General features: G+C 55.1%; 9 protein-coding genes and 1 non-coding gene across 10 annotated transcripts; 5 read left to right on the forward strand and 5 right to left on the reverse strand.

Annotated features, from left to right (window-relative positions):
• Positions 1-579: 579 nt before the first annotated feature.
• CONPUDRAFT_157496 (DUF155-domain-containing protein) lies at positions 580-2,572 on the forward strand (the record flags this gene model as incomplete). The annotated part of the gene is made up of 11 exons (XM_007774453.1): positions 580-968; positions 1,058-1,387; positions 1,449-1,474; positions 1,531-1,585; positions 1,637-1,681; positions 1,734-1,785; positions 1,846-1,936; positions 2,020-2,096; positions 2,179-2,190; positions 2,264-2,453; positions 2,532-2,572. The coding sequence occupies 11 exons, from the start codon at positions 580-582 to the stop codon at positions 2,570-2,572; spliced, it is 1,308 nt and encodes a 435-aa protein (XP_007772643.1).
• Positions 2,573-2,660: 88 nt separating this feature from the next.
• Positions 2,661-6,784, reverse strand: CONPUDRAFT_168224 (uncharacterized protein). Its single transcript, XM_007774454.1, has 14 exons — positions 6,624-6,784; positions 6,460-6,567; positions 6,384-6,409; positions 6,104-6,301; positions 5,970-6,050; positions 5,768-5,913; positions 5,451-5,689; positions 5,267-5,385; positions 5,060-5,185; positions 4,856-4,986; positions 4,436-4,793; positions 3,858-4,369; positions 3,676-3,792; positions 2,661-3,609 (listed from the first exon to the last, which is right to left on the reverse strand). The coding sequence occupies exons 1-14, from the start codon at positions 6,695-6,697 to the stop codon at positions 2,887-2,889; spliced, it is 2,958 nt and encodes a 985-aa protein (XP_007772644.1). The 5' UTR covers positions 6,698-6,784; the 3' UTR covers positions 2,661-2,886.
• A 1,220-nt stretch (positions 6,785-8,004) lies between these two features.
• CONPUDRAFT_84398 (Aldo keto reductase) lies at positions 8,005-10,146 on the reverse strand. The gene is made up of 10 exons (XM_007774455.1): positions 10,002-10,146; positions 9,789-9,941; positions 9,675-9,721; positions 9,435-9,614; positions 9,337-9,373; positions 9,170-9,267; positions 8,832-9,102; positions 8,592-8,734; positions 8,249-8,525; positions 8,005-8,200 (listed from the first exon to the last, which is right to left on the reverse strand). The coding sequence occupies exons 1-9, from the start codon at positions 10,038-10,040 to the stop codon at positions 8,435-8,437; spliced, it is 1,059 nt and encodes a 352-aa protein (XP_007772645.1). The 5' UTR covers positions 10,041-10,146; the 3' UTR covers positions 8,005-8,200; positions 8,249-8,434.
• Positions 10,147-11,137: 991 nt separating this feature from the next.
• CONPUDRAFT_168225 (uncharacterized protein) lies at positions 11,138-12,398 on the forward strand. Its single transcript, XM_007774456.1, has 4 exons — positions 11,138-11,370; positions 11,430-11,479; positions 11,534-11,924; positions 11,981-12,398. Exons 1-4 carry the CDS (start codon positions 11,254-11,256, stop codon positions 12,098-12,100), a joined length of 678 nt encoding a protein of 225 aa, XP_007772646.1. The 5' UTR covers positions 11,138-11,253; the 3' UTR covers positions 12,101-12,398.
• A 230-nt stretch (positions 12,399-12,628) lies between these two features.
• Positions 12,629-13,319, forward strand: CONPUDRAFT_84400 (uncharacterized protein). The gene is made up of 4 exons (XM_007774457.1): positions 12,629-12,711; positions 12,774-12,915; positions 12,977-13,230; positions 13,289-13,319. Exon 3 carries the CDS (start codon positions 13,033-13,035, stop codon positions 13,204-13,206), a length of 174 nt encoding a protein of 57 aa, XP_007772647.1. The 5' UTR covers positions 12,629-12,711; positions 12,774-12,915; positions 12,977-13,032; the 3' UTR covers positions 13,207-13,230; positions 13,289-13,319.
• Positions 13,320-14,510: 1,191 nt separating this feature from the next.
• CONPUDRAFT_84401 (FabD lysophospholipase-like protein) lies at positions 14,511-16,184 on the forward strand. Its single transcript, XM_007774458.1, has 4 exons — positions 14,511-14,616; positions 14,681-14,819; positions 15,324-15,542; positions 15,602-16,184. Exons 1-4 carry the CDS (start codon positions 14,574-14,576, stop codon positions 16,143-16,145), a joined length of 945 nt encoding a protein of 314 aa, XP_007772648.1. The 5' UTR covers positions 14,511-14,573; the 3' UTR covers positions 16,146-16,184.
• A 1,731-nt stretch (positions 16,185-17,915) lies between these two features.
• CONPUDRAFT_157501 (TPR-like protein) lies at positions 17,916-18,422 on the forward strand (the record flags this gene model as incomplete). The annotated part of the gene is made up of 1 exon (XM_007774459.1): positions 17,916-18,422. The coding sequence occupies one exon, from the start codon at positions 17,916-17,918 to the stop codon at positions 18,420-18,422; it is 507 nt and encodes a 168-aa protein (XP_007772649.1).
• A 625-nt stretch (positions 18,423-19,047) lies between these two features.
• Positions 19,048-21,388, reverse strand: CONPUDRAFT_168227 (uncharacterized protein; the record flags this gene model as incomplete). Its single annotated transcript, XM_007774460.1, has 2 exons — positions 19,048-20,585; positions 20,650-21,388. 2 exons carry the CDS (start codon positions 21,386-21,388, stop codon positions 19,267-19,269), a joined length of 2,058 nt encoding a protein of 685 aa, XP_007772650.1. The 3' UTR covers positions 19,048-19,266.
• Positions 21,389-21,746: 358 nt separating this feature from the next.
• Positions 21,747-21,834, reverse strand: CONPUDRAFT_t102. The gene has a single exon. It is a non-coding gene; the product is annotated as a tRNA-Pro (tRNA).
• Positions 21,835-21,914: 80 nt separating this feature from the next.
• Positions 21,915-24,950, reverse strand: CONPUDRAFT_168228 (uncharacterized protein; the record flags this gene model as incomplete). The annotated part of the gene is made up of 11 exons (XM_007774461.1): positions 21,915-22,154; positions 22,234-22,775; positions 22,835-22,990; positions 23,047-23,849; positions 23,927-24,097; positions 24,163-24,363; positions 24,448-24,506; positions 24,558-24,577; positions 24,626-24,647; positions 24,704-24,858; positions 24,910-24,950. 11 exons carry the CDS (start codon positions 24,948-24,950, stop codon positions 22,138-22,140), a joined length of 2,187 nt encoding a protein of 728 aa, XP_007772651.1. The 3' UTR covers positions 21,915-22,137.
• Positions 24,951-24,979: the final 29 nt, after the last annotated feature.

Below are 24,979 nucleotides of genomic sequence, written 5' to 3' on the forward strand. Positions count from 1 at the left end.
CTTCAGAAAATGAGGAGCGGAGCCACCATATTGAAGATGTAGCAAGGGGGAGGATGAGGAGAACGTAGGTGGTAGGAAGGTATCGGGTACGGGTAGTCGCGTCTTTGCGTCGACGGTTTTGTTTGCTGTAAGAAACTGTAAACACCAGCTGCCTAGTGCGCATACATCTGGTGGTCTGTATTTATCGAATTGTTTAAGAGCGCCTAAGATGCGCAAGCTAGTATATGGATGTCAGCCACAGCATACGGATAGCTTTTGGAGGAGACTAGTTGTCGTGTTATTCACCGTTCTTCTCTAGCATGTATGCGTCTCCGCCTGGCGCGAAATGGGGCCACAGCGTACCATGTCGGTGATGATCAGCAAGTGGCTTGGGCGAGGCTGTTTGGCGGATGTCGAAGAATGTTAGTAAGGTGTCAAACGCACGATGGGGCCAATTTGTGCAGATGTAGGCTAGTGAAAGTCAAGGCAAAGTCGCAGTGCTGATGAGGTTACTAATTATAGACGCGGTGACCTCAGACGGAGGTTTGGTCTCATCAGGCGCGACGTCTATCGCCCTTGCTCCTGTTCCCCGTACACGACATGCCGCCCTCAGAACAGACACCACGCTCCTTCATAGCACCCAAACAGCGTCAGCAGGACCCCCCAGAACCCAAGGTTCGCGGTGCAAACCGCACCACCAAGGTCGCTGGCAAACTCAAGGTCCTGCCCGAGCAGCCAGAGCCCGCCCAGGCCGAGGAACGCTTGCTCAACGTCCCACCGGAGAACGAAGAGAGTCTGGGAACAACTGGAGACACCGACGAGGGTGACGACGAGGACGAGGACGAGGAGCAGGAGGAGGCAGAGGACGCTGAGGTCCGCCTGCGCTCGCTCTCGCTCATCCCCCAGGGCACGGCCCGCCGCGACGCGCTCAAGCTCACCAAGAAGAAGGCCAAGTCGCTCCCCCGCGTCACCACATATGCCACAGCGAGGTGAGTCTCCTCCCGCCCGGCATGCATCTCAGCGGATATTATCCCCCAGAGCACGGTGTTTACCAACCCCAATCTCCGTGTTCCCGCAGCTCCTACCGCCTCCATGAGGCCATGAAGTTCTTCAACGCCCGCCGTGCATCGCACGGCACGGACCCGCGGCTCATCGACGAAGTCCTCTACACGCCGTATTCGTTCGAGGGCACCGAGCCCGCCCGCCAACCCGACCAACGCGTGGGCGACCTCCTCGGCGTCCCCGAGCTGCACCAGCACGCGTCCGAGGACGGCGGGCATTTCATCAAGAAGAAGAAGACACGCTTCGACGTCACCATGCCCTCGGCGGAAATCTTTCTCTTTGACTACGGTACGGTCGTACTCTGGGGCATGACCGAGGCGCAGGAGCGCCGTTTCCTCTCGTCAATGTGAGTGCCCTCATTCAGACGCACAGACCACTGGTGTATGTATGCTAACGTGTAAAACAAGAAAACGGTTTGAGGTGGAGCGGTTAGGTATGTTCATTGGCGAGTTCTGCTGTTGCATAGCCTGACCAGGATTTGCGACATAGCCCCCGATGACGTTGAGATGGAGGACCTTAATTTCTACTATGCTAATTATAGTCGGTGAGCAGATACCGCCTCTGACACGACGGCAGGGAGCTGACAATATCCCAGAATATACAACGACGTTATAACACTCCGTAAAGGATCGAGTTACATGTGAGCCGATTTCTGCGCTCCCGGCTGCCTTTCGTGCTGATAAGCTGTCAAGGACCAAACTCTCGCTTTCGCATGCTCTCTCGCAATCCACAAAGATATCACTAGTAAGCAAACAACGGTCGCCTCACCATTGCGGCGCCATCTAACGCATGCATGTAACTTAGTTCGAAGAGCTTATCTCGAATAAGATAGAGGACACAAAGGACATACCCGACGCCATCATACAGACCGGCAAGATCGGCATGCCGCACAAAGGTGAGCTTTCCTTCTCCCCATGCTCTCGATCAACTGTGTCTGCTTTTTTGGATTCGCGTTCTGACCTTGTAATTACCGCGCAGAAATCATGCGCAAGATCGGTGAACTCTTCATCCTCCGCACGAACATCAACTCCGTCGGATCCGTGCTCGACTCACCTGTACGTCCGCCCCTACTTTTCGTTATACTGAACCAGCCGACTCACCCGCTTCGCCCGCTTGTCCTTTGTCGTCGATCCTTAGGAGGTCTTCTGGGTGAGCCTCCCTCTTATCTCTCCCCATACATGCATAAGCAAAGTGCTGACAATACCCAAACTAAAACAAACAGAGCTACCCAGACCTACAGCCGCTGTACGACGCCGCGCGAAGCTACCTTGAGATCCCGCAGCGCATCAACCTGCTCAACACGCGCGTCGAGGTCCTCCAGGACATGCTGCAGCTCCTCAAGGAGTCCGTGTCCTCGCGCCACGCGGAGCGCCTCGAGACGATCGTCATCGTCTTGATTGCGATCGAGATCGGTGCGTGGGCTCCTTTTCCCTTGTCAGGTTGTGTTGTGATTGAGTGGTTCGCTGGCTGACTGGTGTGGTGGCGTACAGTGCTGGGTGTCATTACGATTCTGGTCGATTTGTTGGCGTAGGTTGCGGGTGCTAAGCCCGGCGTTTAGGTTAGGACCTAGCAAGCGCCCGGCGTGCAGGTCCCTCGTAACCGAGCGTGGTCAACGGACACTGATTTTGCATATGATAGAGAGGCCGTATAAGCAGGCCCTCTCAACTTCCATCAATAGAGTGTAAAGTTACATACTGTGGATACTTAGTTCAGGACTAATGCTGGCATCGACACGTGTGCGAGGTGCATATACCCAATCACACCCTTATCCATCGGTTTCGTCCCTTTGTTGTCCACCCGCTGCCTAAGAAGACTATGTTGTAAAATGGAAAATGACGAACGCTGCTAGCCTGAGACATCTGGTCGAACAGCGCGCGGGGGCCGCTCCCGAGCAGGCGTACTCACTCCATCCCGCCGACTGCGCTCGCGGTCCCTGTCCTTGTCCCTCTCCCCGCGCTCCCTCGTCCGCTTCTCCTTCGCCGGCGTACCCGGCCCCACCGACCCCGACGACGCGGACGCTTTATCCCTCGGCTGGCGGAAACACATAAAATCGACATGCGTCGCGCGCCTGCTCTCCGACAGCGTCTTCTTCACTCTATCGAGGCTCGCCTGCAGACTCTCGTCCCCGGGGCGCTTCGCGTACGCGTGCGAGATCTGGGTATACAGCTGCGAGAGCGTGTCCGCCGCCTGCGGGGACACGTGTCTTGCCAGCGTCTGGTGCAGGAACTCGATCTCGAGCGTCGCGCGGAGCATGCCGCCCATGCCGAACTTCTTCACCTGCTTGAACGACGCGAGCGCCTGCGACGCCACGTCCTCGACGAGCGTGTGCAGCACGCGCTCGAGCAGGGGCGTGTCGCCCGTGCGCGAGACCTGTGCGTGCACCTCGACGAGGAAGAAGAGCGCGTCGTACATGTATGAGCGGATTTCTGAGGGCTGCGGCGTGTTGTACCAGTCCATGCCGCCGCCGACGATGCCTTCGCGCAGGATGGAGGTCGCGCGTGCGCTCTTGGGCTTGGTGTAGCCCTCGAAGAGCGTTTGGTCGAGCTCTTTCACGACTTTGAGTAGCGTCTATTGTGCAATATCGAGTCAGTCAGGCCAGCGCTTATCAGGGCAAGCGAGGAAGCGGGAGCTCACCTGCCGATCGCTGTTGGTCGACTGACCAAGCGCGTCCTCGAACTGCGTCAGCATGCCGGGCAGAAGTGTCGCCTGCAGGTACGCAAAATTCGACGTGACAATGAGCAGCCTCGTATCCTATCGATTCAAACACCAGATATCAGAAAGCTGAGAAAAAAAAACATGAGAACCCCCGCACTCACCGAATCCCCCAGATCCCGATCATCCCCCGCCATCCCCCCACCACTGCCACCAGCACCCCCAGCACCACTCCCGAACGCACCAACCCCACCGCCCACCGGCCTCCCAAACCCGCCCGTAGAATCCCTCCCGGCAGCAACACCCCTCGCCGCCTCGCTCCCCTTCTTCTCCGCCCTCTCCCGCGCCACCGGACTCTGATCCGACGCCAAAAACACGAGCCCGTCCAAAAATGCGTACAGCGAGTCGTAGAACGCCTTCGTGATCCGCCCCGCGAACGCCTGCGGGATCGACGCCTTCTTCGCGCTGCGCAGCACGCTCGAGTAGCCGAAGCCGGAGTTGGAGCCGGAGCTGGAGACGCTCCCGCCGGAGGAGCTGAGGTCGACTGCGCCGGCGAGCTTGAAGGCCGCGGTGGCGATGTACCGCTGGTAGAGCTCGAAGTGGAAGAGGTACTGCGTCGTGGATGGGGAGGACGAGGACGGGGTCCATGTTTCGACGAAGAAGAAGAGGTTCGAGTCTGCATGGATGGGTTGGGATTAAGCAAGCGGAAAGGGAAAAAAACAGAAGGGGAGAGGGAACGTACCGCGCAACCACCCGTCCGTCAGAATCTCCACAAACTTCCACCGCGCGCTCTCCAGCAGATTCTTCATCCCCGAGCTCGCCTCCCCGCCGATCTCCATGCCCGTCACGTCGTTCACGCACTCCTGGATCTCGCCGAGCAGCTTGCTCAGAAAATGCGCCGTCGAGACCGAGTTCGCGTGCGTCGGGAACAGCGGCGGGAACGTCGCGCTGCGGTCGCCGTTAGACGAGGCGGTGGCAGAGGAGGACATGACGACGAAGTCGGAGAGTGCGAAGAACTCGGAGAGGAGCGAGGCGTAGAGCTGCACGATGTCGACTGCCATTTGGCGGCACTGGGAGGGGCTCCGGCGTGATGTGGAGGTCTACAATCGCGAAGAGTGTCAGCTGTGAAGTGTATCGTGCGTTGCGAGAGAAAGGGACGTACGCGCTTGAACTTGCCGTTCAGAAAGTCCTTGGAGATCCGCCAGAAGTTGGGCAGCGAGGACATCATTGTCTCTGAGACGCCCTTGATCATCTCCCAGATCGCCTCCCATACCTCGTGTTCGCCCGTCTGGCCTATACATGGGAAATCGTTAGAGTCACCAATTCGGGTCGAGTGTAAATTGAATGAGAGTGGAGAAAGGCTTACCGATGATGCTTTCCGACGCCTGCTTATTTCCATCCAGAGCGGCGATGCACACCTGGAGCTGAGATGCAAGGACCTTGTTCACTGAGTCGAGGCCGGTCGTTGAGTAAGCTGACTTCTGGCGTGCGACTGGTAGGGTGGAAACGTCAGTATGCGGGGAAATGCAAAGCTGAGTGAGGCTAAGGGCGGATGTTTCGCAAACACACGTACCCTTGATCTTCTGCGACGTCGTCTTGAACGCCTTCTTCATCTCACCCATAATGTACTTGTGCTGGCTGTCAAAGTACGTCCACACGGGGTCTTCCTGTCCGCCCAGCTCCAGCAGTATCCTGCAAGCCCACCCACCTCGTCAGCGACCACTCTCCATATCACACACGGCATAGATCCCACTCACTCGATCGTCTTCTCCTGCTCCTCGACCGTCCGCCGGGGCTCCTCGAGCCGCGCGAGCAGCAGCCTGCGCATCTCGCCCATGACGCGCTCGACGTTGGCCCACGCCTTGTCGAGGATGCGCCGCTGCTGCGGGAGCAGCTTGCCGTCTTTCGTGTTCCCCACGGGCAGGATCTGGCCCGGGCGTGACTCCATGAGGAACTTGCCCTTGTTGTAGTCCCGCAGGGCGGCTTCGAAGCGGCCCTTTATGGTACACAAAACGAGGCGTCAGCGTGGTGTTCGGGTGGGGTGAATTGGAAGGAGGGGGAGGAGGGGACGTACTGCTTCGATGGACTCGACGAGGTAGCCGGGGAGGCCGAAGAAGAATTTGGAGCGCTCGAACACGCCGAGGGTCGTACGGAGCTTCTGCGCCTTGGACGCGTTCTCGAGGACGGGGAGGAAGACCTGGTCAGCCTTGACAGCAGCGCCTATCCGGAGTGATCAGCCAAAGGAAGGGGAAGAGGTGGGCAGCGGGCGGTCGTACGTTTCAGAAGGTCCACCAGGGGCTTGGACGCGTGCTCGCTCTTGTCGGATAGAAGCCCGGTGCGCATCTCGTCGTACAGAGCTGTTCCACCGGTTCTAGTGAGCATAATCCATGTGGAATGATACCGTACGCACCATCCGTAGACGCCTTGACTGCCACGAACCTATCAAAGTTGTCCTCCACGAGAACGCGCACCTGCTCGGACCGCGCATTGAGTGACGAATCCAGGTTCGATATTCCAGCAGAGAGGTCCTGATAAGTTGCATTTGGATGGACAACGGAGAGGAATGCCTTGGGGTCGAAGGACTTGGACGAGATGACGATGGACGCCTCTAAAACGAGAGCGAGGTTGGATCGGATGTCAGAGAGCGCGAGGACGGGGCATCGAGGGTAGGGATGAGGGTTAATACGAACTTGTCTCTGCGTCCATGCCGTTGTAGCTACATGATACTGAGTTATGAGTATATGCATGAGAGATATGGGAACGTACTCGACGACAGCTCCAAGGCCGAGCGCGTCACCCCTTCCCTCCCCGCTGGAGCTGTTCATCGCGTCGGCGAGTCCTTCTTCGAGATCATAGTCGACTTCTTCCCATTTCCTGAGGATCGACGAAGTGAGCGGAATACGTTCATAGCGCGAGGTTGGCGGCCTTACTTGGGGCTGAGAGAGGATATCTTGTACGCCTGGAGGAGGGCGGATTCATCTATTGCGACGTTTAATTTGACCATGTCATGCTTAGTTCACTTTAGCTTTCTTGATGTCCTGGGTCGACAGAAAGGAAGGAGAGGAAATCTGGTGTAGCAAGGATACTGTAGTGTGTCTGGCCTTTGCGGGGCAATGAAGCGGGTCAAGTAGGTGGGAACAACTGCGTGAAGAGATGCTCAGATGCTCAAATGATACAATTATTTGGCAATCTCTCATTTCCTCGCGACTTGGCTTCAACGTTCAACGGTCATAGCACACACCTCTTCCACGAATTTGCGGTCGTAAAAGTTATTCATTCGCCACCTCAACCCAGTCAATGTTGCGCTCGAATCGGAGGTTCAAGCGCTGTGGTGTGCCAACAACCGACTCGAGGACGCGTGGCAGGCGGTAAGGTGTTCGCTAGATAGGTCTTCAAGTGTACGTTGGCACTCCGCAAATTATCCAAATTCCACCCTGAGGGTGGGATTGGATGGGGGACTGGCAATATCAGCCGACTGGCTGCGACGACCAACGCATTCTGCTCCGGGTCGATGCACGAGTCGACTTCTTCTGGCTCGATCGCGTTAGAATATTTTAGTGAGTGACTCGGTTGAACCAATGCAACGGCATACACTGACTTGGCTGTCTCCTTCAGGCGCCGGAAATGTCTCAATTTATCTGGAGTCGAAACACTCGTTGACGATAAGCCACTGCCGAATATCTGGGTATTCCTCGTATCAGAACTCGCCCTCTGCGGGCTGGCTGATTCCTCACCCCGCATTGACATCAAAGCCTATGCTAGAGAAAAAATAGAGGACGAAGGCGGATTCGCACAAGAGCCCCGTACATCGTCTTGCCGATAGCTTTTGGGGTCGATGCCCCTCTCTCAGAAGACGGTGGCACGGAGCGCACGGACGAGGAATCATCCAACTCATCTACAGCATTGTAAGTGACTTTGCCTTTGGCTGCTTCGGCCATGCCATACTTTACGTCGACATCGACTCCTCCATCCATGTCGCAGGGATACGCAGCTTGGCGTCGTCTTACCCCTCCATCCTCTCATTCGCTTTAAAACCTAGCATGGTTGGTCCGTTCGTCGATCTCAAGACGTTGATTAGCCCGCGGGGGCATACTCGATCTAGTGCGAGACTCGTACTGGCGTATGCACTCGATAATCCACGCACGATCCCGCGCTTTTGTCTGTCTGATTCGTTTTTATGTTCGATGTGTAAGTATAACAACGAGAATAAAAAGGATGGCCTTTTGTTGTGTGATAATTATTAGATTGATCCCAGTTCTTTGCTCGAACTCGAAGTATCAATAAATGAGGGTGAATGAAGGTGAAAAGCGTGTTCTTGAGATGAAATATGTTTGTGGAGGTAGGCCCAGCATGAGTCGACCAGTGGACCCATGTTGATATAGATATAGTACGACTTAGTGTCAGTGCGACGCGTTCGCAAGTCTGGTTTGGTCTTGAGCCACGATCACGACATAGAAGAAGCGCGGGGACTGTGATCGACGAAGCCGGGAAACGGTTCTGCTGCCAACTTATTCAAGTGAGGAGGGCGTCGTGCATGAATCACAGCCGTACTCACTTAAACCCTTGAGTTAAACAACAGAAGTATGAACGCAGCGACACGTGTAATTGAACGTCTGCACAAAGGAGACTACTAACGAACACTGGGGTTACGTGTAGAACATGGTGAATATTATGCGTGTGGCCCGGGCCCCCAAATAGAAATAACTTGAATCCACAACGTAACCTTCATCATCACACTACATTATGACACAACCTTAGGCGCAAACTCCTTCAGCTTCCTCCACGCATCGTTGACCAGTTGAAGCGCGTCATCCGGGAGCGGCCCCATCTCGCTGCACGGCGCGAGAATGTCGGTCAACGTTATTTCAAGCTTAGAGTGAAGCAAGCATCGAACGTACCAATCATCCAGGTTCCTCTCAAGCTGCGGCGCAGTCGCCGCGCCGAGCACGACCGCGTCGCCCCGTGCGGGGTCGAGCCTGCTGTGGTGCTGCAGCCAGCGCTGCGCGGCCTGGGCGAGCGGGATCGGGGGATCGAGGTTCTCCTATGAACCACAATCTCGCATTAGTATATTCTGTTTCATTATGTTTCGATCCCGGGAGAAACGATATTATCATCAGAGTAAAAGGAGAAGAACGCACCAGCTCCCCCGCGAGCTTATGCACAGCCCCGCTCTCGATCATCCACCCGTAGTTCTGGTACAGCAGCGGCGCCTGGTGCGAGTTCGAGATGTCCCACCGCGTCCCTGCGAGCTTCTCGCTCCCTCCCTTGCCTCCGTCGTCATTTGAGGAGGTACCGTGGCACGCGTCCTTGACGGCCCCGAGCGTGTGGATGCGCGGCGTGAGAATGCCGCCTGCGAGCGGGGAGTAGGCGTAGAATCGGATAGAGTGTGCGCGGAGGAGGGGGATTATTCTTTGGACCAAGGAATAAATTACAGCTTGAAGTTAGCGTTAAGTTACGGAAAAGGGATGACACTCACTCGTCCTCGACGTCCCGCTCAATGGCATTGTAGCAGTCCTGATAGATGGCAGGCTTGATCCGGCCGTGTTCGTTGCAGACTCGTATGACGTTTGCGAGCTGATGATTTGGGTCAGAAACCCGTCAGCTATATGTGGTTCACAGTAGTAATCGGGGAAAAGAGCGAACCTGCGATACGGAATGGTTGCTCAATCCGAACTCCTCACTGTAAATGGTATTCAATTATTCAATAAAAACCCTTGCCTGAAAGACTGGGATTTCCTTACAAACGTCCTTCCTTGTAAAGCTCGTCAATCGCTTTGAGCGTCTCCTCGACAGGTGTACCCCGATCAGGAGCGTGTAGGTAGAACGTCCGGATTTTCTTTCCAGCGAGCGCACGCAGTGATGCTTCTAGGCATGCACGAATCCCCGACGCGCTGAACGCACCAGCATGCCCAGGAAACGCTCTGAGATACGAGTTCGTTGAGAATCAGCATCGAGCACGATGTCGATGCAATGGAACTTACTTGGTGTCAATCGTCACACCCTGAGGCAAGTCCATCTCGCCCAGGAACTAGATACCACCAGTTTTCCCATTAAGCGCTTGTGTCATAGTCATTTGCACAAGGCATCATACATACCTCCTCAGACGTCCCACCTCCATATAGGCGAGCAGTGTCGAGCGTGGTGTACCCGCGTGCAAAGTAGACATCGAGCACGGTGTGGGCATCGGCGACGGTGTGGATACGTGCCCCGTTGGAACGCGGACCGGGTTTGCCAAAGCCACCGGTTCCCTGAATTAATCACGATATCAGTTGCAGAGGTCATGGGCAAGGAAGTAAGCGAGGGCGAACGTAGATGACTGGTACGCGGGTCCGAGATGGTGTAGACATATCAGTAGAGATGCTGAGCAACTTGAAGCAAGTTATGCGGTGAATGTACCGAGAGGAGCTTTGAGTTCACAGCCGAAGTAGACACGATGCAAGAGGGAGATTTTGTAGATGGAGGGCCATGAAGGATCGCCGGATATGAGCTTTTATTAGTTTTAAACGATAATTGCTCCCCATTACCCGCAAACCTCGGGCTCGGGGCCAAGTCACAAGTCTATGAACATCTCGGGACCGGAGACCGGGTTCGCAATGATGGTGACTCGAAAGAAAGGGGCGTATTATACGTTGGGTCGATTGAACAGGCATCTTAGAGGGCCGAGCACTAGTAGACTTGGACCCGCTGCTCAAGGGATGTTGCGGGTAACGAGCAGAGAAAGACGCTTCGGGATGTTTGAAGAGGCTCTGGTTGGCCAGAGCTAACTTCATCATGAGATTATTATCCTTACCCAAGTCTCAACAACCAATAATCTTGGTCCTCGACGTCGACGTCAACGATAGGAAGTTTGTTCTGCACCGCTCTATTCTCTCTCTTCACTTCCGCTGAACGAATGACCACTACCCGCACCCGTATGCGTAGTTCGTCTACCCCTACACCGTCAATCCACACATCATCACCGAAGGTTGGGTACCGGGTGCGCATTGATAGGCGTGCGGTATTCAGAGGTTTGGAATCTGAGGCGGCCGATGGATTGTGGTAGGCTCTGTGACATCTGACGATGGTGCCCTGAGTCTGCACTCTGGTCTTGATGTCCAGGGGTTTACCAAGACACCAAACAACCTGCCCTAAATCAGCAATCTCACTGTCGTCGAGACTCGATGCCTCTCGACGACCAATCCTTGCACTGATACAATACTTCACACTTCATGCTTATCAAACTACTCGCGCCGTCGCATGTTCTCGTTATCTTCTCCGACGTGTCGTGATCGAGTCGAGTCGTCCATCTCGCGGGCATCCTCTGATGCTCGGATAGAGATGTCTTGAGAGATGTTCGTACTCTGGACGTTGATGGTCTATGGTACGCTGATGTTCTCATCGTCCGTCATGACTCAACAATAACCTAGAGGCTAGATCAACACTCATAAAAACCGACTAGGAAACCACCTTCATCCGTCTGGTATGCCAAGCAGGCAAATCTGCGGCGATAGACTCTCAGCCCTTCTTCAGCTCTCCTGTCCTTCCCCGGCCTCGCCTTCGTCCCTTGCAATCTTGAAGTAAATGGTATCAAACTCTAGACGTTCGGCGATGTATCGCAAGTCCTCGGGCTGGCGTCAGCGATCCACAGCCAGCGGGATCCGTCGTCGAAGCGAAATTAGTTTGTGCAAGGTGTTGCAAGTGAGTGTCCTCGTCTTTACCTAGCCCTATTATGTATGGTGCGAGCTGATTCTACGTAGGTCTCTTTCCGAGGAACGAAGTCCAGAGAGATGGATCCCAGTTCTATGCTGTGAGTATTCTCTGCCGCCCACGCTACGAGAACGTCGCTCAACCAGCATTAAAGCGTCATCCTTCCCGCAAGTGACAACCTCAAGGTCTGGTTCAAGGTCGCGGAGGTCATCGCCCGCATCATGGAACCAGAGTGCGACGAGATGGAGGTACACACCGTATTGCGGATCGAGCTCTCCGCGTTCCGCTCGGCGTTCAAATTCCAAAATGACATCAGGGAGCGTATCGAGCCCAAGGACGAGGAGGGGACGAGCGGAGGGAGCTGGGTTGCGTTGCCAACGAAAGGAGGGAGCGGGTTTCCTGCTGGTACGCAGGCAAGAACGGTGGTAGAGGAACGAAGGGCCCTTGGAACGCAGAAGGAGGGCACCCGAGGATCAGCGAGCCCACGCAACGCAAAGAGCCGGCTTTGCGATCACAGCTGTCAGTTTTCTCCCCTGTTTGCTTTCGTCCGTCCATCGTCATCCAACCCATCCAGACCATACTTACTGGAGGCATGTTTCAGGCTGACGTCCACCCGGTCCGCGCCAAGCCATCCGAGCAGGTACTCCGGGACTCGCTTTACGTCGACAGGCTGTCCGGTGAACGGGTGGATGGGCTGGGTGGAGGCACCTCACGGGGTTGAAGGCCGGAGGTCGTAGGCCTTCGGTGTCTACGACGACGATTTGGCTCACCTCTTGCATTCTCCTCTGCCCACAAAAATTATCTTGCCCATGTGACTAATTATATTCACATTTCCTCGCCATTGTTCATATTCTTCCCTCGCCCTACTTTCATCTCGACGTACGCTTCTACTCTTCCGCTTCGGCCCTCACTGTCTTCATCGTCTACTCTGACGTCACCCATGTTTACTTCCTCCTTACTACCCACGACATTCGTCGACTTCCATTTTGTCTTCAATGTCATTACCTTCTTCTCTTGCCTTCGCTCGGTTTAGATTCCACGGCGACGCAGATACAACATCTCTCGTCTTTCACATCCACCACCTGACCTCTCAACGCCAACACTATGTTGTATCGGAAGTTCAAACGCTGGAAGATGTTACCCAGCCTCTCGAGGACGCGTTGAGGAACCAGCCTCCCAAAGCTGCTCAGCTCTCTAAGACGGTTCTCGCTATGCGCGGAAAGGCAATCGCGGAGGACGAGGGGATCAAGACCTCAATTGGCTGCGTCGTCTTCACGATGTCTGGCGCTGCGGGGCTGCAGGATGTGGTGGAGTATACCGCGGGCAGGGACGGTACGTTCCCAGTTCAACATGTTCGCTTGCTTAGTCCTAAAGCATACGTCTGCGCCCTTCAGATTAACCTCGTTCCATCCCGAGTGTGGAGTTAGACGCGGAGTCGATTTCAGGCGATTAGCTTCTGAGAAACATCACATTCTGCTCCTCGAATCGAGAGTCGGGTTCTTCTGGTTTGACCGCGCCGGAGTAAATTGTAATTTGGTGAGTGATTAAATGCTTTGAATCAATGATCGACGTGATTTAATTTGAAAATTTCCTCCAGCCGCTGCTGACGCGCTGACGTCTCGACTTCATCCGGAGTCGATCCGCTCGTTAACGATGAACTTCGCCGATTCTTCGTCTGGTATCGACATCCATGCCTATACCAGAGAGAACGCAGAGGAAGGAAGGCCCGTTCGAAAATGCTATACTACAGCGTCTTGTGGACTGCTTGGCGTCACTGCTTCACTTCGGAAGACGATGATACGGAACGTTCGGACGAGGGATCATTGATCATCTAACATATCTCCTACGGCTGTATGTGACTTTACCTTCGAATGTCTCGACTTTGCTTAACATCTCTCGCCTCCATCAGATGCTCCATTGGTACTGTCAGTGGATTACCCCCGAGGATGACGAACGCTTTCTCGCCAGTGCGAATGTGACAGGGCAATTGGACTCGATACCGTCTTGCCGCTCCGTCCTCTTCGCTGATTTATCACCCGGCATGGTCGGTCGGCTCATTTAACTGCAGACGTCGGTGGTCGACGACGTCGGGTAGCTCTGTAATTTAGTGAGATGTCTCGAGCAGTTGCCTCGGATATCTTCATGGATGGTTTCTGTCTGCTTTTGTTCAGTCGTGTCTTTTCTGTTCGTTGTGTACGTCAAAGAAGAGAGTCGTGTGGGAACTAGTAGACGGGTTCTAGGTCTTTGTTCAAAAACTTGAGTTTGGAGCCAAATGAAAGGTTAAGATCATGCCCTGTTGAAATGAGAAGTGAAGAGCGCGACTCGGACTCAGTATCAATGCGACGCGGTCGTGAATCTATTTCGGTCTCGAGCCACGAACACGATTTCAGACCCATTGAAGCTTCAGAAACCCAAAGCACGAAGACTGTAATCAGCGAAGCCGGGGATGTTCAATGCCACTTTATCAGAGTGAGGAGAGTGTCGTGTGCACTGCGCAAATCGTGCGTGAACTGCATTACTTACTTTCTAGACGTGCATATGTTGGGCAAACAACCGGAGTTTGAATGAGCCCCTGTCTCTTCCCTGCTCGTCGCTGTCTCTCGCCGTTGTGGATGCTCTTTCCCTTCTCACTGGTTGTGAGACGTTCGTTTGTCTTCAGGTACGTTTTCGACATTTATGGTTCGATTCCCTCAAACTCATTTGCTTCCGGCATGCGCAGGTCTCCGTCGAGTGTGCCAGCCATGGTCTTTCACGTCGTCTCTCCGGGTCCAGCAACATCTCGCTAACACCATCCGCCCTTACCTTGTGCTACGCCCTGAAGCAGTTGGTCCCTCCCCCGTGTTTGACATGTGGCCCGGTGCATTCCCTCGCGAAGCAGGCATCGTCAGTCATGCGCCTGCAGCCTACACCTATACTGGGGACTGTAAGGGCCAAGATCGAGAAAACGCCATCTACGATAAGCAAGGGGGAGCCAGCGACCAGGTAAGCCGTCCAGCTCCAATTCATTCGACTGATCTCGTTATCGTTCGTTCCACGTTGCAAACAGACGCTCGAGAGATGTTATAAGCTCGTCCTGTGGGAACGAGGCCCCTTTCCTCCTTTCCTTCGTTCCACCACCAGGAGGAATTTCTCGAGCTTTCATCTGTAACTCTCAGCTTAACCAACCAAACTTTCGAATCACTATCGACTGTACTATGACAGACAACGAGACTAAACCGCTGAGGCTGCTTTCCATTGGTGCGTATCGTCGCTATATCTCTCCGTCGCCGGCGCTCATCGCGATTAACCCTTCTCGTCGTAGATGGAGGCGGCATCCGCGGCATGTCCGCGCTGCTCATCATCCGCGAGATGATGAAACGTATCGAACACGAGGAACGTCTCTCCTCGACTCCGGCCCCTCACGCGTACTTTGACATGATTGGCGGCACTGGTACTGGCGGGTAAGTACCTCGTCCCCTTCCCTCACCCCCTTCCCCATCCCTCACCCTCGCCCTCGTCCCCGTCCCTCACCCTCGCCCCCTTCTCTCGCCCTCGTCCCCTTCTCTCGCCCTCGTCCCCTTCTCTCGCCCTCGTCCCCTTCCCTCACCCTCGCCCTCGCCCTCGTCCCCATCCCTCACCCTCGCCCTCGTCCCCATCCCTCACCCTCGCCCTCGTCCCCATCTCTCACCCTCGCCCCCTTCTCTCGCCCCGTCCCTCCTCCCTCACCCTCGCCCCCTTCTCTCGCCCCCGTCCCTCCTCCCTCACCCTCATTCCCGTCCCTCGCCCTCATTCCCGTCCCTCGCCCTCATTCCCGTCCCTCGCCCTCATTCCCGTCACCCTCGTCCCTATCCCTCATCGTCATTCCCCTCTTCCTCATCCCTCTCCCTCATCCCTCTCCCTCATCGTCGTATATCGCTTACGAATTTGTTGATCACTCATCGCTGACACCTTTTTTTGTATCACAGGATCATCGCCCTCATGCTCGGTCGTCTTCGCATGTCGGTCGACGACGCAATCAAGGAGTACGATGGCTTCGTCAAGGCCGTGTACGTCGATGGGCGGAAGCGTCGGGGCGAGGAGATGTTCAGGGCGGAGGCCCTCAAGGAAAAGATGCGCGGGATTGTCGGTGCCTACTGCAGCGGCGCTAAAGATGCCCGCATGGTCGAGGACGACGGGTGTAAAGTGTACGTCCACATATCTTCACTCGCTCACATCATTGTTCTAAACCTCGACATTATCCTAGATTTGTGTGTGCCAGCTATAAGGATAATGTGGCTCCGGGTAGGCCGTCTCTTCTTCGTACCTACAAGGTGTCGAGGAATGCAGGACCCAACTGCATGTTATGGGAGGCTGCTCGTGCTACTACTGCTCATCCTGGGCATTACAAGCCCATCACCATCTCTGATGGAGTGGTTAACCACGAATATGTTGATGCGGGCATGGGCTCGAACAATCCCTGCCGTGTCTTGCTTGATGAAGCTGCATCTGTGTACCCGACCCGTAGTCTCGGGGCTGTGGTCAGCATTGGGACTGGTCGTGCACAGACCATTGGTGTACCTGCAGGTGGTGTCCGTGATAGAAAGCTGTTGTCTTCGGACCTGCTTGGTGTCCTCCGTGATGTTGCTGTGGACTGTGAGAGGGTATCAGAGGAGATGGTGAAGCACTTCCTCCACTACCCGGAGTTGTACTTCTGGTTCAATGTGATGCATGGCATGCAGAATGTATCCTGGGATGCATGGGACAGGCAGAGTGCAGTTGCTGCCCACACTGCAGATATCTGCAGATGATGGATGTTAATTCTCGAGTTGATGTATGTGTTCAAGTGGTGCTCCATGGCAAGAGCCAGATTCAGATGTCCTCGGTGGCTCATATGCCTGCCCAGCCAAAGAGTGCTGGCATGATCAAGGCTATCCCTCCTCCTTCAGCCAATTTCACTGGCAGGAGTGATATTTTGACCCAGATGAAGGGGTATTTTGCCAACCCAACTGAGAGTGCTATTCAACAGCACATCTTTGTGCTTCATGGCCCTGGTGGTGCAGGGAAGACTCAGATTGCATATAAATTCATTCATGACTGCCACCACAACAAGGATGTTGAGTGAGTGAATATCATCTAGATGATGAATAGACTGCTGACAACTTTCTGTCAGATTTTCAGAAGTTTTCATGGTTGATGCTTCTTCAACTCAGTCATTGGAGACTGAGCTTACTGCTATTGCTATTGCTAAGAATGCTGGTGAATCATGGGGTGGTGCCCTGAGTTGGTTCAAGGGCCAAGAGTCCAATTGGCTGCTGCTGTTGGATAATGCAGATGACCCTGACTTTAATTTGGGAGTTTACATCCCCAAATGTGCACATGGGAATATTCTTGTGACAACAAGAAATCAATCTTGTATCAGTCTCAGTACTGGGTCGCAGGCTTCCAGCCATGTTTATGGCATGTCAAAAGCAGATGCACTTAAGCTTTTGATGCATGCCAGCCACAGTAGTGTTGGTGAGCAGGTGGGATTGAAAATTGTCAAGGTAAGCATAATCATGCAGGAAAATAAAATAAAATTGGGTGCTCAATATTTCTACAGGAGCTTGGTTACTTTGCTCTAGCAATTGCTCAGGCAGGAGCATATATTTCATCTACACAAAGCTCTGCAGATGGATACTTGTTACTGTTCAAGGAGCATAAAGCCATGATCCTCTCTAAAAAACCAAAGCAATGGCTTGACAGCTACAATTCCACTGTTTATGCTACATGGAAAATCAGCTTTGATAAGCTGAGCTCAGATGCCCAGAAACTGTTGACACACTGTGCCTATTTGCATCACAGTGATATCACAGAAGAGCTTTTCAGGAGAGCATTTGATGACCATGATTGGGAAGAAAGGCCTTCACTCTTGGATTTGTTCTCTGATGGCAATAGCATGTGGGATTCTTACAAGTTTCATGAAGTGGTGCGGGAACTTCTGCAATACTCTCTTGTCCACTACAGTGGATCATACAGCATTCATCCCCTCATTCATCAATGGGTGATGGAGCTTCAAGATGATTCTGAAGTTTTGTCAGCTGTACAAAATCTGCTTGCAATGGCAACTCCATATAATTTGGATACAGAGAGCTATGCTCTGAAAAGAGAGCTCTACTTGCATATCAGACATGCACACCAGGGCACTATTCCTGTTGATATAGCAATTAAGTGGGCTGATGTGTATAAAAGCATGGGCATGTGGGGAGATGAAGAGGTGCTAAGGACCCTTGTTTATAATGAGAATGTGCACCAATTTGGTACAGAAAATCAAAGCACTTTGACTAGTATGGCCCATCTGGCAACCACATTGTGGCAGCAGGGAAAATATGACCAGGCAGAAGAGCTGCAAGCACAGGTGCTAGAGGGAAGCAAAAGGATATTGGGCACTGAGCACCCTGACACATTGGATGCCATGGCCAATCTGGCATCCACATTCAGGCAGCAGGGGAAATATAACCAGGCAGAAGAGCTGGAAGCACAAGTGCTAGAGGGAAGCAAAAAAAAAATTGGGCACTGAGCACCCTAACACATTGGATGCCATGGCCAATCTGGCATTCACATTCAGGCAGCAGGGGAAGTATGACCAGGCAGAAGAGCTGGAAGCACAGGTGCTAGAGGGAAGCGAAAGGATATTGGGCACTGAGCACCCTGACACATTGAGTGCCATGGCCAATCTGGCATCCACATTCAGCCAGCAGGGGAAGTATGACCAGGCAGAAGAGCTGGATGCACAGGTGCTAGAGGGAAGCAAAAGGATATTGGGCACTGAGCACCCTGACACATTGTTTGCCATGGCCAACCTGGCAGCCACATTCTGGCAGCAGGGGAAATATGACCAGGCAGAAGAGCTGGAAGCACAGGTGCTAGAGGGAAGGAAAAGGATATTGGGCACTGAGCACCCTGACATATTGTTTGCCATGGCCAACCTAGCAGTTACATTCAGGGAGCAGGGAAAATATGACCAAGCAGAAGAACTTGGCAAACCAGCTTTGGAAATGAGAAAAAAGTATTGGGCTCTGAGCATCCAGATACACTGGGTTCCATGAGTATATTGGCAAGAATTTGGCATGCCAAGGGAGATGTTGATGCTGCTATTGATCTTATGGTCCAAACAGGCAACTTGCAAGCAAAAGTATTGGGCCACAATCATCCTGATACAATCAATACTCAGGAGTGGATCAGCTATTGGAAGAGGGTAGAGGAAGGGTCTGCACCTGGAATTGTTACTGATGTAAGTCATTCAGTAATTTTATTACATTCTTTCTCAAACATCAACAGGCTCATAATATCTGAAGATGTGACAAGTGACACAAGTTGAAATAAGAGTGCTGTTTATGACAGTGTTAGATTATATTTTGTACATTAGATTATCCCATCTGTACTGTTAAAGCCATGCTTACTGCTGAGACTCAGCAGTAGTAATTGCATTGGATAGCATAAAGCTTTGAGTATTCTACATCTGAATTTCAAGTACAAGCCGCCAGCTGCAAGAGAAAGAACAAGTGGTAGGTCAGCAGGAATGTTTATCGGTATGCTCAAAAGTAGCCATGACCATGTAAGCAATACACCGGGAAGGTATATACAGTGGTGATGAACAATGGCCATCCAAAGGTTAGAATCAAACCCAAATCAGACCCCTGTCCGTGGCATTTCGGGTGAGACAGTAACAAAGCAACCGTTCACTAGAATTATGACATTTAAGTACAGGATGTGGTGAAAGACTTCGGACTTGTATCCCATGAGATGCAGATGGCGCCAACAATCAGCTAACAGGATGATACCAGTACTATCGATACATTGTTGCAGGAGTCTCATTCAGTATATGTCTACGGTTCAAGTCCATGCACGCCATCCATAAGCTACACTCCTACATCCTCCACTGGCAGTAAATCACCGATGCACTCCAACATTCCCCGTCCGCGCTGGTCTCTGTATGGGCTGTATAGCCGTAGGCCCGAGTACACCAGCACCGCCCGTTGCAGGGTTCGCACTCCCAGTGGGTGTACCCGAGAGCATCGCGCCCCATCTCGCCTGTGACGGCTCAAACACGGGCGCGCGGCTCGACAGCGTCGACGACATGCGCTCGGCCCCCAGTGTGCCAGGCACCAGACTCAGCGTCCCGACGGCGCTGCTGCCACTGTTACCGCCCAGCGATGTAGATGAAGGAATTGCCCCGCGTGGCCGTTGGATGACGGAGGGCGGAGCGAGTGCTGGTTGTGTTGAGGAGGCGGAAAGCATGATGGATGGACGTGCGATGGGTGCGGGGTGCTGTTGCTGCTGCTGCTGCTGCGTTTGTAGCGAACCCTGCAAGTGAGAAGCGTGGGCGAGATGCGGCGGCGCGAGATGATGACTCGGTATCGATGGATGGGGACCATAGCTTCGCCGCCGGTGCGGCGACGTTGAGCTCGACGCACTAGTGGTAGCAGCCGCCGCCGCAGCCGCAGCTTGCGCCTGAGCCTGCTCGCTGTTAGCCACCGCCTCCTCCTCTGCCCTCTTGATCTCCTCCTCCACCTCCTGCAGCTGCTTCTCCAGCTCCGGCATCCCACCCTCGAGCTTCTCCGTCCGCGCCTTCAACCGCTCCAACCTATGCCCACACGCATTCACCTCCGCCCTCCCCCTCTCAAGCCTCCGCCGCCCCTCCTCCTCCTGCTCCTCCCGCTGCCTCCTCGCCTCGTCCGCATCCCGCCGCACACGGGCAACGTCATCTTCGCGAGCATGAACGGTAGCCTCGAGCCCAGGCAGCTCGCCCTCGATATCGCGCGTCTCCTCGCGCATCTGCGCCGTCGCCGCCTCTGCCCTCCTCACAGCCTCGCCGAGCCCGAGAATACGCCCGCGAGCACGCACATCGGCAGCCGCAGCGCGCTCAGCGGCGCGTCGGAGGGCGTCGGCCTCGCCACGTGCTGCGGCGTCGGCACGCTGTGCGTCGCGGCGTGCGGATTTGAGTGCTTGGGAGAGCTGCGTGTGCGTGCTGAGGAGGGGCGTGAGCTGCGCTTGGTGGGCCGCGAGCTGTGCGTTGTTCGGGCCTGGGGAGGAGGACGGGGAGGGCGGAGAGGAGGGCTGTGCGCCGATGGAGGATATGGGCGTTGTTGGGGAGGGAAGGAGCGAGGACGAGGCGGTGATCGAGGGCTGTAATGATGCACCTGCCGTCGTCCCATTTATGGTCGGGCCCGACATGTCGGACGGGGCGCTGTCGTCTGTAGCATCTGCGTCTAGAAATAATGGTGTACCATTAGCATTTGGGTATAGGTAAACATCAGAATAAAGCGCACTGACCTGTCGTTATCCGACCTCGGACATTCCCCCACGCCGTCTGTAGCCCGAGATCGATATCGTACTGCCGACCTGGCATAAGCCCATAGATGACGATAACCGCGCGGTCGCCCGGCTCGTCGACGCGGAGGATGACACGGGCCCATGGCGATCCGTTCACGGTCAGCGAGAGCCCAGGTGCGAGCGCATCTGCGATCGTCGGCCTGCTCGACTCGAGAGAGCGCTCCTCTGAGGATGCGTTGGTATTGGCGTTTGCATTGTCGGCGCCGGTGGTGCTGACATTACCGCCTCCATCTCCATCTGCGCCATCTCCCCCATCCTTGGTCGACGACCACGACGACGTAGACATCCCCCGCCTTCTTGACCTGCCCTCCCTTTCCTTGGCCTTCTCCTCGCCTCTCTCGCCTCCATCACCCTCGGCATTGCCATCGCCCTGGCCCTGACCCTGATCCTCACCTCCACCATCCCCCTCCTCATCTCCCTCAAACCCCTCTGCAAGCTCATCCGGCACAGCAAGCGAATCAGCAAGCACAAACGTCGCGCTTACGCTCGTAATCTCGCGCACCGCGAGCGCGAGGCGCGGCGTCCATGGGCGGATCGTGTGCCAGTCCGACTTCGCATCGCCGCTGCCATCTTGTGCACCTGAATCCGCGCTTTTGCTCGAGGAAGGGTCGGATATGGCAATGTTGGGTGTTATCTTGGAGGAAGAGGCGAGAGGTTGCGAGTCGTGGTGTACGGACATTGTCGTGGTCAAGCTTGTAGCTGGAGGAGACAAGCAAGAGTGCGTAGAGACGAGGATGGCAATGAAAACGTTAAATCAGTATCGCGTGCATCCAACTCCTTTGCGCGTTACAGACGTTGGTTGTGGTGTGAGGTGAGACGGGCAGATGCGATGAAGGCACGAGTCAAGACGCGTGTTCGCAGATTCAATCCCGCGAGCTATCTAGGTCAGTAGGATTTTCTTCGGACACCATTTACACATACTTGCCAGTTCTTGGAGCCCGCTTGATCGCAGACACAAAAACAAAACCATGATATCTCTCCCAGAGCTGGATTAAAAAAGAGAACACAAACAACATGCAAAAGTTACAATGCGTACAGGGCCTGACCGGGAATTGAACCCGGGACCTCCTCGAGATTGCTATGTTAAAGCCCTAACAAGGAATCATACTACTAGACCATCAGGCCGACGATTCGTGATTCGTAAAGTAGGAACATGGAGGCCGCGGCCTGTCTGAACGACATACCAGACGCAAGTTGAACGAGTGGTGAGGTACGCAGAACCGATGGACCCATAATTAAACATAAAATCACGAACACTATTTTCCTTCCTTCCCGTTCGCTTGTCAGACACAGACGACACTTCACCATGCGAACAAAGGTGCAGTACTGTAGCTGGTACCTAAGTTTAGAGCTTGCCACCTGCAGCTCATGATGCAGCTTCTTCTGCAAAACGCCAACCGCCCGTCTCCTCACAGCCACCTATAGCATTCACTCGACGAGATGTTCTGTAGATTGACACATAATCAGCACTGGTGCAGCCCGAACCGAACTCACAGCAAACCCAAAACCAAACGAAAAACTCACCTCTCAACGGCAACACAACCCCGCCCCCGTCCGCCACCTCCGCATAATGCATCCTGCCCCTGAACGTATACCTCACCCTAAGCACCTTGCGCAGCCCCGGTGCGGGATCGACAAAACCAGGCAGCGCCGCACGCGTGCGCGAGCGCCCGAGGCGCCCCGCGGGAATGCACATCTGCGAGTGCGAGACGAGGGACTGGACGGCGGGGGTGACGTCGACGCAGAGTGCGCGGAGGGCGGCGGATTCGGCGTGCGCTGCTGTTGTGTTGCTTGGGCCGAATATGGAGAGGCGAGAGAGGGAGAGGAGGAGGGCGGTGAGCGGGCTGGATGGGGTTGGGGATGAGGAAGGAGAAGAGGAGATGGGGGAGGGAGAGGTGAAAAAGGCAGGCCCGTACGACGCCTCGATAATAATCAGGCCGTCGCATGCGCGTTCAGCGCGGGTGCTGCGCGCAGCTGCGTCTGCTAGCGCCCGGGCGGTGTCCTCGAGTGAGCGGCGTGTCTCGTGCTGCTCGTCTTCGAGTGCCTGACGCGCGGCTTTGAAGTACCTACAGTCACGGTCGCTTCAGTTATCGCGGTGTATAATGTAAGGAAAGAAGAAGCTCACCGTGCCCGCTCCTCGATCCGCCTCGGGCGCAGATACACAATGTACGCGGTGGCAAGCACCGCAACGGGCACTGCACCTGCGAGAAGCGCGAGCCCGCCGTCTGGCTCGCCCGACATAAGAATTGGAATCCGCAGGCGCTGTTTCCACAGCGTAAAACTAATCACAAAATCAGCACCATGCAAACCAACAAACATCCAAAGAAACCCACTCACTTCACACTCAAACTGACCCCACCCTGCCCACACCCAACCCCCATCCCGACGCCTCCCCTTCCTCTCGCGTCCTCCCACCCACCATCGACCCTCACCCCGCCCGTAAGCGCCAGCCCGACCCTCGCCGTCACACCCCCGTCCTCACTCTCAGACTGGAGCGGCACGAACGCGGTCCCGCCCTCAACGCCCGCGCCGACACGCAGCCCGAGCTCGGGGAAGTGCAGCGCCCACTCGGTCTTGAGCGTCCCGAGCGGCCCGACGAGGGACAGAGAGGACGAGTAGCGCGCGGTGCCGCGCGCGAAACCGCTCGTGGAGCCGGGGCCCTGTGCGCGGCCGCTCCCGTTGCCGCGTCCGTTGTTATTTCGTTTTCCGCCCCTTTCCTTGCTGTCGTCGTCGTCGCCGCCGGGCTTGCCTGACGTTTCCTCGTCTTCCTCCTCGTCCGAGTCGTCGTCGAGGGGATTATACACGAACGGCGCACCGCCCGTGAAATCAAACGAGCGCGCATTGTCCACCCCGAGCGTCAGTCTCCCGCCCAGCCCGCCCCCGGCGCCGGCGTTGAGAAAAGCGGCAGGCGAGAGGTGCTCGAACGTCGTGTAAGTGAGTGTGCCCGTCGCGGGCGAGTTGCGCCACAGGCGCCGTGAGTATGTGGCCGTGACGAGCGGCGGGAAGGGCACGAGCCCGCGGAGCACCGACACTGGTGAAGAAAGCACATGCGCGGTGGAGACCGTGATGGACGACGGCGGCGAGGGCGCGTACGAGGTTGTGGTCGTGAGGAGGGGGAACGGAAACGGCGTGATGGAGGCCTGGAGATGTTCATATTCAGGCCCTGAGTTTAGTTTGGAGTGTTGAGTCGTCTGAAGGCAGGGACGCGTGTACGTACCTCGACGGCGAGGCGCGGCGAGATCTGGTGGCGCAGCGTGCCCGCGAGCGCGCCGCCTTGCGCGATAGGCACGATCGTGCGTCTACTAGGGTTATTTGGCGCCGGGACGGAGGCGCGTACGACGTCGATGCCCGCGGAGAGGCCGAGAGTCGTGTTCTCGCTGATTTCGGGCTGCAATGAAGATTTCAATTCCAACCTTAGATTGCATCACCAACGGCAGAAGACGCGCGACGCACCTGTATTCGATGCGATATGCCATACTTGGAGATGCGCACACCGCGCAGACGGTCGGAAAAGGTTATGCCGCTACCAGGCGGGACGTCGAGGAAGAGCGTTTTGGCGTCGATGTTGGCAGTGAATGTTCCACGGGGTGCGACGGCGAGCTCGGTGCGCATACGCGCGGCGGTGCGGCGTGAGCCGGTTAGGTACGCGCGGACCTAGGGTGGCGTTCATTGGGAGGAGAGGGGGAGAATGGAAGGTGTGCGTAAGCATAGGGTAAGGAGAGAGGGGATGTACTGTACCTGCTCGGGAGATTTTGTGCGCAGTTCTGGGGGCCATGGCTGGTGTAGCCCTTGTTCGCCTACGACAGAGAGTCAATGTAAAGAGGCTGGAGTTGGGTGTGTGCGCATACCGAGGACGTCATATACGACACTGAAAAGATATGTCAGACGCGAAAGAGTAGGGAAGGCAAGGACATACCGAAGAAAAGGGTCAGAGAGAACTAGGAGCAGAGGAGTCAGCTACAAGATCCGGAGGAGAACAAGGGATAGGGCAAACCTGAATAGGCTCGCTGTATGTCGAGAAAGTGCTGGGATGCCGCCTCCTTTGTGCGAGGATCATGGTGCTTGTCCGGGTGGAACTGGATGGAGAGCGCCTTGTAGCGGTCTCTGAGCTCAGTGTCCGACACGCATGCTGGCACGTTGAGCACGGAGCTGGCCTTATGTTAGTCTGTGATAAAAACATAGGAATAAAAGAGGACTGACTAGAGCTCGTCCATGACGTGAAGCGCGTCATCCACGTGCATTCTTTTTCACCCCTCGGATGCATCCACCT

Source organism: Coniophora puteana (assembly GCF_000271625.1).
Source record: "Coniophora puteana RWD-64-598 SS2 unplaced genomic scaffold CONPUscaffold_12, whole genome shotgun sequence".
Classification (NCBI taxonomy): Eukaryota; Fungi; Basidiomycota; class Agaricomycetes; order Boletales; family Coniophoraceae; genus Coniophora; species Coniophora puteana.